Genomic DNA, 13362 nt, shown 5'->3' on the forward strand with positions numbered 1-13362 from the left:
GAGAGAGAGAGAGAGAGAGAGAGAGAGGGGGGTAGCTTTAATATATGAATTTGTACATCTAAATTTACACAAACAAAATACCAAATACATATACCTACGACTGCAACCACTACTTTCAAAATTCAGAACCCGTCAGGCATACGATAGAGAATAAAATGTTTTGAAATCCATTTCAAACTTGGCATTGTAATACATTTTACATCCTAGCTTTTAGTACAGTAGAGATGTATTAAATTGAACTGATATGAAAATACTATAATGGCTTTGACAAGTATAGTGCAACTATTAGTAAAGAACTTATTGTTGTTGTTTGTTTTTCCTTAAAAGAGTATGATTAATAGTAAAATATGATCTTCATACTTTAGTTTCAAATTATACACATTCAACGTTAGCACGTTTCAGTGGTATTATATTACAAATATAGGTTCGGGCAATTTTGCACAATCTTTTACACACATTAATTATGAATTCATGATCGCGAAACACATTAATTAAAACAATATTTGTTTTTGAATATCTTAGAGGCCATTCAATAAAACACAGTACTGAGTGATGTAGCTCATGAGTCAAATGTGAATTAACTCACCTATTTCCCAATCAGATCCTTCTGCCCCTGCTGTGCTTTCAGTCATCAGATTTCTCACAGGCGTTTTATTTACTGATGTATGGATTTCGCTTTCATCCACAATCATTTGCTTCTGGACATATTCTGGGACTTTACTCAATGGTACCATTTCTACATTTATTTTCGGGCACTTTCCTTGGCGCTCTAGTTCACGGAAGACATGGAGATAACTATTGTTTAGGGCAAACCAAGATCCATCTTTCTGAACTACTTGAATTTTTGGCATTTTGTCTTTGTTTTCTTGAATTTTTATGCTCAGATCTTCTATAAAACTCTGTTCTGGTGTCAGTAACCCATTTGTAGAATCTTTTATGAAATGAATTTCGGACGGGGCTAGGCGCAACCCGCTACTTGAGCTACGAAATTTTATTGGCATGTAGGCAGATCGTGAGCACGTGTACAATCTCAATAAGTGAAGGTGAAGTAACAACTAACACAAATTAACTCTATAATTTAAGAACTCGTTTATATGTTGAAGTCATATATCCTTATTAGATGAACTTTATAATTAATCCAACATCTGACATAAAATTGCTCAATAAAAAGCAACTAAGTTATGATTGATTATAAGACAATCAGTTGAGTAACCGAGTAGAAACTGAACAGAATACATACATTTTCTAGACTGTATTGAACTACTACCACTCACACAGTGATCATTACGACACACACCAATGAAATATTTACCCTCCACCAGTGGTAACGAAGCTAGAATTTACGGGCGTCCTCCTCAACTAAGATTAGGCACTATATCTGCTGACGGTATGAGTAACAAAGCATCGTATGCTCAACTTGTCACTATTTAAACTATTTCGCCGATTCTCGTTTGTATTTCAGGCTTCACTTGTTATCGTCAAGCGAACTCGCGCCCTCTATTGAGTTTTTTTTTCGAAAATAAATATAATTATTGCATACCTCAATATAGAACTAGGAAAAATAAATTTTACGGAAATTATATAGCTTATTGTACTCCTGTATTGTTAATGTTTTTCTTTATATCAATGAATAATGATTCTAATAAGTCAATAAAAAACGAAATAAGCATGTTAAAAGTTTAGACAAATTAAAGCGCCCTCACATGAGATGTAGACTTGAAGTCGAAGAGCTTGCTGTTTCAAACTTGATTATGATTAAGTAACTCATTGTTCCTAAAGATTCGTGTCTTATTAGTTAAAGTAAGCTGAATAATTTAACAATATTACTGTTTCCATATTTGTAAGTATTTATTCTTAAAAACAATAATAGAAATATGATTTTTCTCCAATTTTTCCAGGTTTCTTGTAAACCATTACCAGTATCACTATCAGCGATAGTCAAACATCAAGCCTACTTTTTCGACGTGATAATTGCAATTCGCATCAAATCATAATCAACAGAAAGCTTCTGTCAAGTTATCATATCTACTTTCTAGGGAGATGATATTGTCTATTCCGAGTGAATTGAATTGTAATTAGTGTAGACTTAGTTGCCTGATTAGGTAACATTATATTACTTGTTTGTTATGATGTGTGACTTCGTATAGCAGCAAAATACAGAATTTGGTTATGCTACACTACCCGGTACCCTTGCATTTGCAGACACTGTCGTCGCAAATAAAAAAGTATACGTATTGTTTATTTGATATGTTTGTGTATTTACTAAGAGTAAGACTGAAAGGTTACTAATATTATATAAGAAAGCTCAAATTCACAAAGTTTGAGAAATCAAACATTTTTGAAAATTTTATAAATAATCTAGGGTTTTTTTTTTTTTTTTTTTTTTTAGTCTGTGGTTTGGTAGGATTGACTGATTGAGGCCTTATCATTTTTCTAAGTTATGATTAACAATAACAGTTATGAACAATGAAACACAAGCAAATAAAACTGTGTATACAAACAATTACACTACACATTCACGTAAAGTATACTTTTAGCTTAAACATATAATTAATTACTAATATGGCCCATATACATTGGCATTTTAATACCCAGACTGCAAGTCGGTGAGATTGAATTTGGAGGATTATGGGATGTCAAGATTTCATCATTCAAGCTAGAATCCAAAAAATATACTATAGTCAAGGGCTTAATCTGTAACATTGGAAAACTACTTTCCTGCAAAAAGCATTTGCGCCTCATTAGTGTTCAGCCATGAAGATGCAAAGTGTTCCTCTTACACAAAATAGTAGAAATGTTCATCTTTGCCATCTTACAGCAACAAGCATGATTCACTGGGCCCTTTTTGGTCATCTCTACTAACAGAACCTATGAAAATTGCAGAATGACTTCATAGAGCTGAAGAATCAGACTTTGTATTACACAATGTGTTTTATATATGGGATTTTGGATTGGGGTATGGGTTTTACTCCCTTATAGCCTGGAAATGTGCAAATTCATCCATGCTTGTGGGCAATTCAAATTCCAGATATTGTAAGGAGTTCAAATCTCTTCAGAATTAAAAAAGAAAAAAGAGTACCAAATCAACCCACCAAACATGTCTCCCTAACTTGCAGACTGGATTTTAAACACATTTTTCAAAACCATTTATGCACCAAGTTGAATATGTGTCCATTGTAGTGTCTCTTATAACATATAAGCCACAAAAAAATGTAAACACAAATACCATCAATATTGCAATTAATTCAACTAATTACTGCAGGGGCTCCAAATGTAGTTTATGTAGAAAATAAGTAATTGCAACCAATACTTTGGTCAGTTTAAGTTACTTACATTGAGTGTTATAATATGCAAAAACAGTAATTACTCAAAGTAGTGTAATATGTGGACCCCAAGAGTAGTTGTAAAAACAAGTTTGTAAATATATATACATACAGAGAGATTATAATCAGTTGTTTTTCTAAATTGTTGTCTTGTTGATTGTTTTTTAGTCTCCATGGTTTTTATTTTCAGGTTTCGATGTATAGGTGTTACACAAAAATGACACTAACCCTTGCCTTAAAAGAAGAAAATTTTGTTTTTCGTGGTACGTAAGAGTCTGATCATTAGGTTATACAGAATGTTGAAAAAATATCACATATTTTATCAAATGTGTGTCATTTGTAAACGAAGTAATACAAGATTCATCAGTATAAACCTGCTTAGAAGCAGCTTTGTTCTCAAGAAAGAAAATGAAAATTATGCACTCCAGCAAAACAAGCTGCAGTACAGTACATGTGCATCAGACATCCTGGGCAGGTTAAAACCAAATTCTGATACTTTTGGCACCCTTGATCAGGACTTGGAGAAAAACTTAAATAGTAAGGGTAAAAATCCATCTTCTAAAGTTCAACTAAAGGGGAGAAAAGGTAAACCACAGGATGTAACAGATTCATTCAAAATTTCTGTCTCTGATAAAAACTCTGAGACTGAGTTGACTGACAGTGATGTATTTGGAACTGTAGCAGATGCTGAATCAGTTATTAAATATCAAACAGAATCAGACCTTCACACAGATGAACCTGATGATGATGATGTCTTTATCAGCTATGGAAAAAAAATGTCACCAAAAGAGTATGGGGACAAAATGAAGGAACTCATTAAAGAACGGAAGGTAAGAACTTTGTTGTTACGGCATTTCTGTTTTTATACTCAACATAAAAGACATACTCAGGTTCTGTTTGTAATTACTAGAGTGTTGTCTAGTTTTTGGGTTTGATAATATCTCTGTTTTTAAAACAAACACTAAATGTTTTGCAAGTATATATATAATAATAACAATAGATGCTTAATACAGTACTTGTACATGTCTGGTAACATACCTGAATTAATTAAGTCTTCCTTTTTGTTTTTTAAAGCTGAAAGATGCTCTCCAGCTGTACAACCAAATGATAAAAGAAGACCGTGTCAAGCCAGTGAAATACATTTATACATTGTTGATTGGTGCATGTGGAAGAGTAGGATATACAAAGATGGCTTTCAAGTTATTCAAACATGTTTGTATGATTATTATCAATAAATGCAAACACCATATTTGTGTAGTGTATAGCTTTCTCTTTGCACTTTATAAAAATGAGTCAGCTACAGTCATCCTATTTCATTAAAAAGAGCTGAAAGCTAATTGTTACTTCTTTCTAAATGCCTAGTTCAAATTTAATTACTTTACTTTTCAGTTATAAACTATTTTTTAATTTGTTTTCAGTTTAGGTATAGTTCTTAAATGCTTTTTTTTTAATTTATTCATTGTAATAAAATAAATTGGCTTTTTATGTATATTTTTTGTTTTGTACCTGCTAATTTTTTCCCTGTTTTAAATTTTTGATTTTCTTGTTGTTATTATTTAATAGTAAAGGGATTGATAGTGTAATGTTTATAGATTTGATAATTGTAAAGATTGGGTTATTTAAATAAATAGAAATTAAGCTGTAGTTTTCCATATTTTAGAGCAACACCATGTATTATGTTTGTAAAATTTGCTTTTTTTTTGGAGAAAAATTTCAGAATGACAGAAGTAGGTTGGGAAATGAATTAATAGAAGTGAAAAAAAAATCTCAAAGTCGAGATTATTTTTGAAAAAGAAGAGGGGAAACGTGTTTACTATGGTGCTAGGTGGAAGAAAATCTGGGGCCAAGGAAGCAGGTCTAAGTCAAGCACATGAATTGTTAAAGTTCCTTACTAGTAACACAGTGGCTTGATACTGACAGCCAGGAATGATCTTTCAAATAATAAATACCAAACAGTCCAAAAATTGAATATTGATGAGCTACAGTCACCTCTCACTTGACTTAGAGAATTAGTAATAGTAAATTACGTGATTGATTTCTCATTTAGCTTGATAAAATGATTTGAATAAAAAGTTTGCTCTGGAAAAATAAATATCGATCATCATTCTTGTTTAGTGTTGATCAGTGTGTGTGTGTGTGCTATAAGCTGCCAGGAACAATTTTCGAAATAGATACCCGAGAGTCCATAATTTCATGATCATGAATATTGATAAGCTTCCAATATAATAATTTATGTATTTGTATATATAATTTGTGCTAATATAATTTTCTTGGAATTTTTTATTAGCATTATTATCATCGTTATTATTGTTGTTGTACCTCATTAATATTCACATTTTTGGACTGCCTGGTATTTAGTATTTGAAAGATCATTCCTGGTTGCCGGGTATCTAACCACTGCGTGTTAGTAAGTGGTAGTGGGTTAACCCTTTAGAACTAGAAGGTAAAGTATTCACCTGGTGTGAAGTGGTTCTGTGTTTGTTTCGGCTCCTATTTGATACAAAAATGAAATTACCACTGGAAATTGGCACCCAGATACTAATTGTTCCATGACCCTAAGATAATGCCTGAGGACAAGCCTTGGTTCTCAGAAGTGAACAATGTAGTAGTTGAGTATTTAAAGAAAAAAATAAAAGTTTCTTACTAGCAGCAACTAACCTGGTGTGCAAAAGGTTCTGGATTAAATCCTATGAGAAGAAAATTGTATTATCACAATATTTTAAACAGAGTTGAATCTCTAGCTGTCAGTGAAAGTGGGGAAAGTAAAGATCACAAAGTGTTCATAGTAGAAGATTCCCAAATTAAGTACTAAAAGGTTTGTTTTTGGTGGGATGCATAGAAAGGTAACTAGAATTTGCTTATCAGTTGATAAAGCTGAAGCTATAGAGAGTAAATAGTTTATTAGCAGAAGCTAAGGAAAGTTATTTATTGTGCATTTTTAAGCTAATGGCCAATCTGAAAAGTTAATAATCAATCACTTCCTTCAGAACTATAAAGATAAGAATTATGTACCTCTTTTCAATGTTCTTGCATTAAATGCAGGCAAGAAATATTAAGCAGGGTACAAAGGTCAAAGACAGATTACCATGAATATATCTGGATCAACAGGTAGACTGGAAATATTCGTGAGAAAAGTTTTATTGTTGGGAGGGGTGGTTGGAGATGAGATTCATATAAGCAATTTTGGAACTGGTGTTTGAGAAAGCAAATGATTTTGTTAGAAATTATGCAAACTATACTTTAAGAAATTGTCATGGATTTTGGTAGACATGGGGTGAATAGATTGGTTGATAATACAGGTAGGGTTGTTGAAAATAGACTAATACTAGAAGTATTTTCAATAATTACTTTAGTTAGGAACTTTGATGACAGTTAACATGTTAAATATCATTGTTATTACTTGGTTTAATTAGGTCCCTAATTTCCTATTAATGGTAATCAATTTATTGTTTTATACATGTGTCAGTCACCTTGTTGCACTAATCATTTGTCCTAATTTTCCCTAGTATATTGTTAGGAAATACCACAAAATTTTTCATTCAAATAGACATAGATTTATCCTTCTTTTTTTATGTGCCTGGAAAGCCTATAATAATGTACTCTTAAATATTTTTATTGAATATTATTTACAATACTAATATTGTTGTTATTTAACTATTTCTTAACTACGATTTTGTCAGAAGTCTAGATTTTCTCCATATTTTCAGTTAGTATCTAAGTTAGAGTGGTCATTATTTGCAGGTAAAATAATGCTGCTTGCTGTTGTGTCAAAACAAATTGCCTGTACACAATCAGTGACTCACTATTCTTCCAGCAAATGTGTCATAACAGACGCTTGAGCCTTTACAGTGCTAGAAATTAACTTTCAAATATTTAGAATATTCTGGAACATTCTAAAATATTCAGAATATGCAGATATAATGCTAGCTACAAGCTACAAGGATTAGCTCCTACATTTTCTTCAGAATTATAAAATTTGGTGTGAATTACTTATTTATATATTGGAACAAAATGAGGGAGTGAGAGTGTTGTAAATCTAAACTTCAAAAGTAAGGATTACTCTAATGTGTGTGTGTGTGTGTGTGTATATATATATATAAATTTGTAGATGTGATTTATAAGTTAACATTAATTACTTTCTGCAGATGAGAGATCGTGGTATGACACCATCACCTGCAACTCTAACTGGTTTATTTAATGCCTGTGCTGAAACACCTTTCCTTAATTATGGTCTACAAAAGGCTATTCATTTACGAGAACAAATAATGGAAAAAGGGTGGCAACCTAGCAATATCACTTTCCATTCTATGATCAAGGCATTTGGACGATGTGGAGATCTGGAGACAGCTTTTTCAGTAGGCTTTTGTTTGAAGTTTCTGTTGACAATTTCATCTTATTTAAAGGCATAATTATTGTTTAGTAAATTTACTATGATTACAGCACTACATGAATTTTAAGTATAGCAATTTTATCTGAACCTTGTGCAGTGTTTGTTTCTGAATCTTATGTTTTAAGTACTTTAATGAATTGCATGGGTATATTTATTATCTAAAATACCAGTTAAAACCATTCTTCTAGAACTAAAATGTTTCAAATGGTATCTTGTTAAATATACATTTGTATTTAAACAGCAAATGGTTTTATTTTGAAGACAAAAAGCATAATGTAGTTATAAATTTGTTCTTTTGAAATAACACCATAGAAACTTGAGCTGAGGAGTTGGAATAGATTGTTGGGACAAAACTCCTTGTTAAGAGTTTTTAAGTTAATTATTATCTGTAGTGTGAAAACATATTTAAATAATTTAACTTGAAACACATGGGTTCTGAGCAATGTAAAATAATATTTAAGTTTAGTATATCTACAAACTGTACTTGAGTAAATGTTTGTATGATGAGTATTTAGTTTCTGTAACTCTCCCATTACCATGGCCACATATATGTCACCTTCTAGAGTACTGTTATGTGAGCTTGAAATTTTGTACCACGATGCATTTGTTTTGTCCTGATAATACCAGGTTAACTTATTTTTTTATATCCTATTTTATAATTTTGGACCTTATTTGTTACCAGTTTCAGCTTTCAGATAATTAATAAGGTACTGAAACACTTGTAAGATCAGTTGTCATATAAATATATAATAAAATAAAGTAATGAAAAGTAGTAACTTCATGCATAACTGTAAAGATTTATCTGTTTAATTAAAATGATATGAATAGAGATCTAGTGTTTTTTAAGCATAGTTATAAATGTATTATATGTTGCTTCCAGGAAATGAATATTCTTAATATATGTATCCTTCCAGTACATTGTACTTGTTTATGTAAAAATGTTTCATCTTTTTTTTTTTTCTTTATCTGATTTAGTTAGCAGATGAAATGACTGAAAATGGACATGTTGTTACTGCAGAGACCTTTAATTTCCTATTACAAGCTTGTATAACAAATAAAGAAGCTGGTTTTACTCATGCCATTCAGGTAGTGACTAATTTATTCTGTAAAACTCTTCAGCATATAAGCTCTTTAGGATAATAATGTTCTTTCCTCTCCCACTTGTGCATAAAATGTGCTGGAATCCATAGCTGATTCCAGCTACTTTCTGAGCGGTTCTTTTTGCCAATTACCAAATTGATAAGAAACATTGACTCCAGGCTATTTTTGAGGTTTTTTTAACAATTGCTATATTATTATTTGTAAAAATGATCCTTCAAGTAAGTATGTCAGAACTATGTCAGTTTTGATGGGGTTTTTTAAATAAAAGAAGTGAGGAGAAGTGAGATTCTTTGAAGTATCATTTTAAGCTATTTTAATATAAAACACATTTCTGGGAAAGGGTCACTTTCAAAAACAATCAAATTATTGTATTTCCTCCAACATTATCCACCCAATCTTCCAACCCTACCTCCTGATATGAAAAAGGGCCATCTTTCAAATTCCCACAGAGTATTGTACTTCTCTAATGGCTTCTCCATTGGCTCCTTAATAAGTCTGAGGATTTATAACAATAAAAAATTTGGTTTCAGTACTTGTGCTGGGCACAGCTCAGATAGCCCATTATGTAGCTTTGTGCTTAATAACAAGACCATAAAAGCTCCTCTTAGAAAGCAGACAGAGTCAGGGTATTAGGCACATAATATCTTGACTCTATCTGCTTTGTAAATATCTTTACATTTTCACAAACAATAAAAATATGCATTTATATTTTTTGCAAAGTAGCTTCATTTTGGATGATATTCTGGTGAAATTTTAGATCCTTACGTAAGAATACTGTAATAACAATCTGATCTCCTTAATAAGTCTGAGGATTTATAACAATAAAAAATTTGGTTTCAATACTTGTGTTGGGCACAGCTCAGATAGCCCATTATGTAGCTTTGTGCTTAATAACAAAACCATAAAAACTCCTATTAGAAAGCAGACAGAGTCAGGGTATTAGGCACATAATATCTTGACTCTATCTGCTTTGTAGATATCTTTACATTTTCACAAACAATAAAAATATGCATTTATATTTTTTGCAAAGTAGCTTCATTTTGGATGATATTCTGGTGAAATTTTAGATCCTTACGTAAGAATACTGTAATAACAATCTGATCTCACATGTACAAAATAAAATATGTTGAAAGACATCATTCAAAAAAAGAATATATTTATGGAAAGGTAACATAACTTAGATTTTTTGTTGCTTCGATAATATAAAAGATATGCTTAAATTAAATGCAATTTAATGGGGTTAACAATCCTGTAGAGCAGCAACATTTTGTGTATATTAATGTTTTGATAGTTTTTATGTTAAATATTTGCTGAAGTAACATTTACAAATAATTTTTTGCAGCATCAAGATTCCCTTATACTTTTCAAAATGTTGTAGTATGTGTACATTTAAGAATGTCATACACTTGTGGTTAATTAAATGAATATGCATATGAAGTTATATATTTCTAAGGTATTTTTCTTTTTATTTACTAGACTTTAAGTAGGTATTGATTTTCTTTTTTTTTCTTTTTCAGGTGTTCCGATTCATGAAATTTTCTACAACTCTGCCTGAAGTTCATGCATTTAATCTTCTCCTTCGGGCTGTTCGAGATTGTGGCATTGGCCCTCCAGATGTATCTAAGCAACTTTTAGAAGAATGGCAGAAGGAGTCATATAGTCTTTCAAGAAAAGCCAAGGACCCTAAACCTTCCAAAGAAATTCTGAAGATAAGTTCATCCAAGTTTGTTCAGAAAGAATTAGTGAGTGAATCAAGTGATAAAACTAGAAGCATTACTAGGGAAGAAGAGGGAAACAAATCCCCAGCCATCATCAATCCAGAGAGTAGTATATGTGTTCTGGAAAAGAGTGAAACACCAAACTTGTTGCTTTCTTCAGGAAATGGAGACAACCAGCAGGTTATAGGTTTGAGAAACGTGGAGAAACCTGAAGACAGGCAAGTCATTGAGGCAGTTTATTATATATTCAATGGACTATTTATCAACAGACCCTTCCTTAGCTGTAAATCTGTTGTATCAAGACAAGATTTTTTCCAGCTATTTTGAAAGACAGATTATTGGGAACATATTCAGTCCCACCTTAACTCTCTTAGTACTGGCTCGGTCAATTTGACTGACCACGTGACCTCTTTGTACTGTACTCGTATAAAGTCTTTATAGATTTGATACTATTACCTTTTAATATGGTATGTGTATCTTCACAAAATTTGGCTTTCAGTAAACATTATAAATCTTTCACATACAAAAAAATAATTTTTTTGTGAAATAGTTTGAATAAACTAAAAATTAGATTTGTCCATGAATATATTAGGTATTTGTTTTGAATAGCCTGTGTGCAAAGTGATTTTCATATTAAGATTAAAAATACCTTCATCTCAAAAATCTCAAATTTAATTTGTGTAATCTCTAAAACATCCTAAACGCATTTCAAACGTTTGTTTTCTGTAAAACTTTATATTTCTTGTGTTATTTTCTCTACCCTAACTCTATACAACATTGGTCAATTTGACTGACCACGTAACCACCAAAAAGAAATGGAAATAAATCTATGTTACCCTTTTTTTCTTTTTAGAATAACTTCAAATTGTAACATGAAACTACATTCATTTATCCTAAGTAGTTTTAAACTCATAATGGTATATTCTATTTATAATTAAGTTTTATTGCCCTTTGAACAGTGTTTAACCACTATTTGCACCATTATAAGTTGTAAATCACATGGGGAACATTGAAAACATGTTACGCTATTGAATTACATTACCAACGAGCTGCTCGTGTGCATGTCTCGTGAAACATCTTTATTATAGTCTTATAATTATTTTACCTATTATAACCTTAACTGTCCTAAAGGTAAATGCAGTAAATTACAACCGCTCACATAAACAGGTATTCTCATTCAGTGCTGCCCTCTCTATGCAAAAAAAATTTTTTGCATTCCACAAGCCTTGAGCTCCTATGTACCTTGTAATCAACTGATTCAAATGCAAATCATCATGTAACAATCTTCCACCAGTAAGAGTGCGATACATTCTCCTGACGCATGTGACTCCCTCTATTCGATTCTATCAAACTATTACTTCTCATTTGACAACACTCGTATCAAGACATTTAAAACTCAAAACTTGTATATTATTGAAATATGTATTATTAACTACAATTTTATGCTATACTAATTGGTATAACATAAACAAAAAAGTAGATTAATAAAATTTTGAATGTAAGTCACTAAAAACCTCATGACGTGCAGTAAAGGATGCTTGTCACGATAGGGTTAATAAACCACTCCTTTCTTGGGTTGCAGTGTTTCAAGTTATCTGATTGTCCACAGAATAGATTTTCACAGCTCTCACATGTCCTAATCACTTCAGTATTTTTTAAAATTAAACGTGCAGTTTAATAGGGTTAATAAACCACTCCTTTCTTGGGTTGCAGTGTTTCAAGTTATCTGATTGTCCACAGAATAGATTTTCACAGCTCTCACATGTCCTAATCACTTCAGTATTTTTAAAATTAAACGTGCAGTTGGCATAAATGGTAAAATTGTAATGTTGTGAAATTTATGAGAAACTATTATATAGTTATGTGTGTGTAAAAGTTTAATAAGCAATATATTCAGAAAGACATTTACAACTGGCATTGTTGTAAAATAATTGTGCAAAATATTTCTTGAAAATAGCTACCATATACCAAAATGTGGGTCAATACAGTGTGTATCACTATACATAGTACTGCTGTTAATCAGTATTTTCGTTTCATTTCTGCTTTTTGAATTTTTTCAGACTAGGTAATGTGTTTATATATCAGATTTAATTATCGTAAAAGTAACTAAGTTAAGTAAATCAATAATTGAATATATACGAGTATAACATGGTGAAATAGTACATATTTACCAATTGTAATGTTGTGTGTATGATGACACATGGATTTTACTGTAATATTTTATTTGTAAAGTTTTAACTCGGATCACATTTTGTTGAATGCAAAGACAGATTAAACACAATAGTAGGGCTTGATTCAGATTTTAAAAAGTACATGCTGAGCTGTTATTTTTATGTAAAAAAAATACTAGTACATATTTTTTGTTAATATTCAAAAATTTTGTAGAAATTTGCTAGTCCATTTTATCAAACTCTTTAATCTTTAAAACAGATTGATTACTGTTGTAAATAATATTTGATCCATAATATTATGTGGAAGTGTTCACATAGCTATGTAATAGGTACTAAACTTGTTTTTATTTTTACAGCCCATGATAAACATCTCAACAATTTTACACTGTTATCATGGACTGTATAGTACTTTATGCTAGTATATATACAAAAAATATTTAATAATGCACTTGCTATACCAGATTCTTAGTGCACAAAGAATAATTTGATATACTGAAATTTTTATGAAATAAATTTTCTTTGTACTTATTGTGATATAGTGTACATAATACAGTAAAAACAAAATATATTGAAGTATATGTAAAAACTGAATCACTCCCTCCAATGCCTAATTCTGTATATATATATATATATATATATATATATATACTATACTACTT

At 31.0% G+C, this 13362-nt stretch overlaps 2 protein-coding genes across 5 annotated transcripts in view; one reads left to right on the forward strand and one right to left on the reverse strand.

Annotated features, from left to right (window-relative positions):
• Positions 1-1444, reverse strand: part of LOC111086345 — a gene marked incomplete at its 3' end in the record, with an annotated part of 13799 nt that extends 12355 nt beyond the window's left edge. Inside the window, exon 1 of the mRNA XM_022388803.1 lies at positions 587-1444. Coding sequence (XP_022244511.1) covers positions 587-1001 — 415 coding nt within the window. The remainder of the gene's footprint in view (positions 1-586) is intronic.
• A 257-nt stretch (positions 1445-1701) lies between these two features.
• Positions 1702-13362, forward strand: part of LOC106461767 (pentatricopeptide repeat-containing protein 1, mitochondrial-like) — a 35255-nt gene continuing 23594 nt past the window's right edge. For 2 of the 4 annotated variants that reach the window (XM_013921618.2, XM_022388805.1), the window contains exons 1-6: positions 1702-1840; positions 3514-4153; positions 4398-4535; positions 7469-7678; positions 8689-8799; positions 10332-10750. In XM_013921618.2, the coding sequence (XP_013777072.1) occupies positions 3620-4153; positions 4398-4535; positions 7469-7678; positions 8689-8799; positions 10332-10750 (1412 nt within the window). In that variant the 5' untranslated portion in view covers positions 1702-1840; positions 3514-3619. Of the gene's footprint in view, positions 1841-2007; positions 2226-3513; positions 4154-4397; positions 4536-7468; positions 7679-8688; positions 8800-10331; positions 10751-13362 lie in introns of those variants that run through there. The other 2 variants (XM_013921619.2, XM_022388804.1) reach the window with 2 other exon arrangements.

The sequence above is a fragment of the Limulus polyphemus genome, unplaced genomic scaffold, assembly GCF_000517525.1.
Source record: "Limulus polyphemus unplaced genomic scaffold, Limulus_polyphemus-2.1.2 Scaffold1027, whole genome shotgun sequence".
Classification (NCBI taxonomy): domain Eukaryota; kingdom Metazoa; phylum Arthropoda; class Merostomata; order Xiphosura; family Limulidae; genus Limulus; species Limulus polyphemus.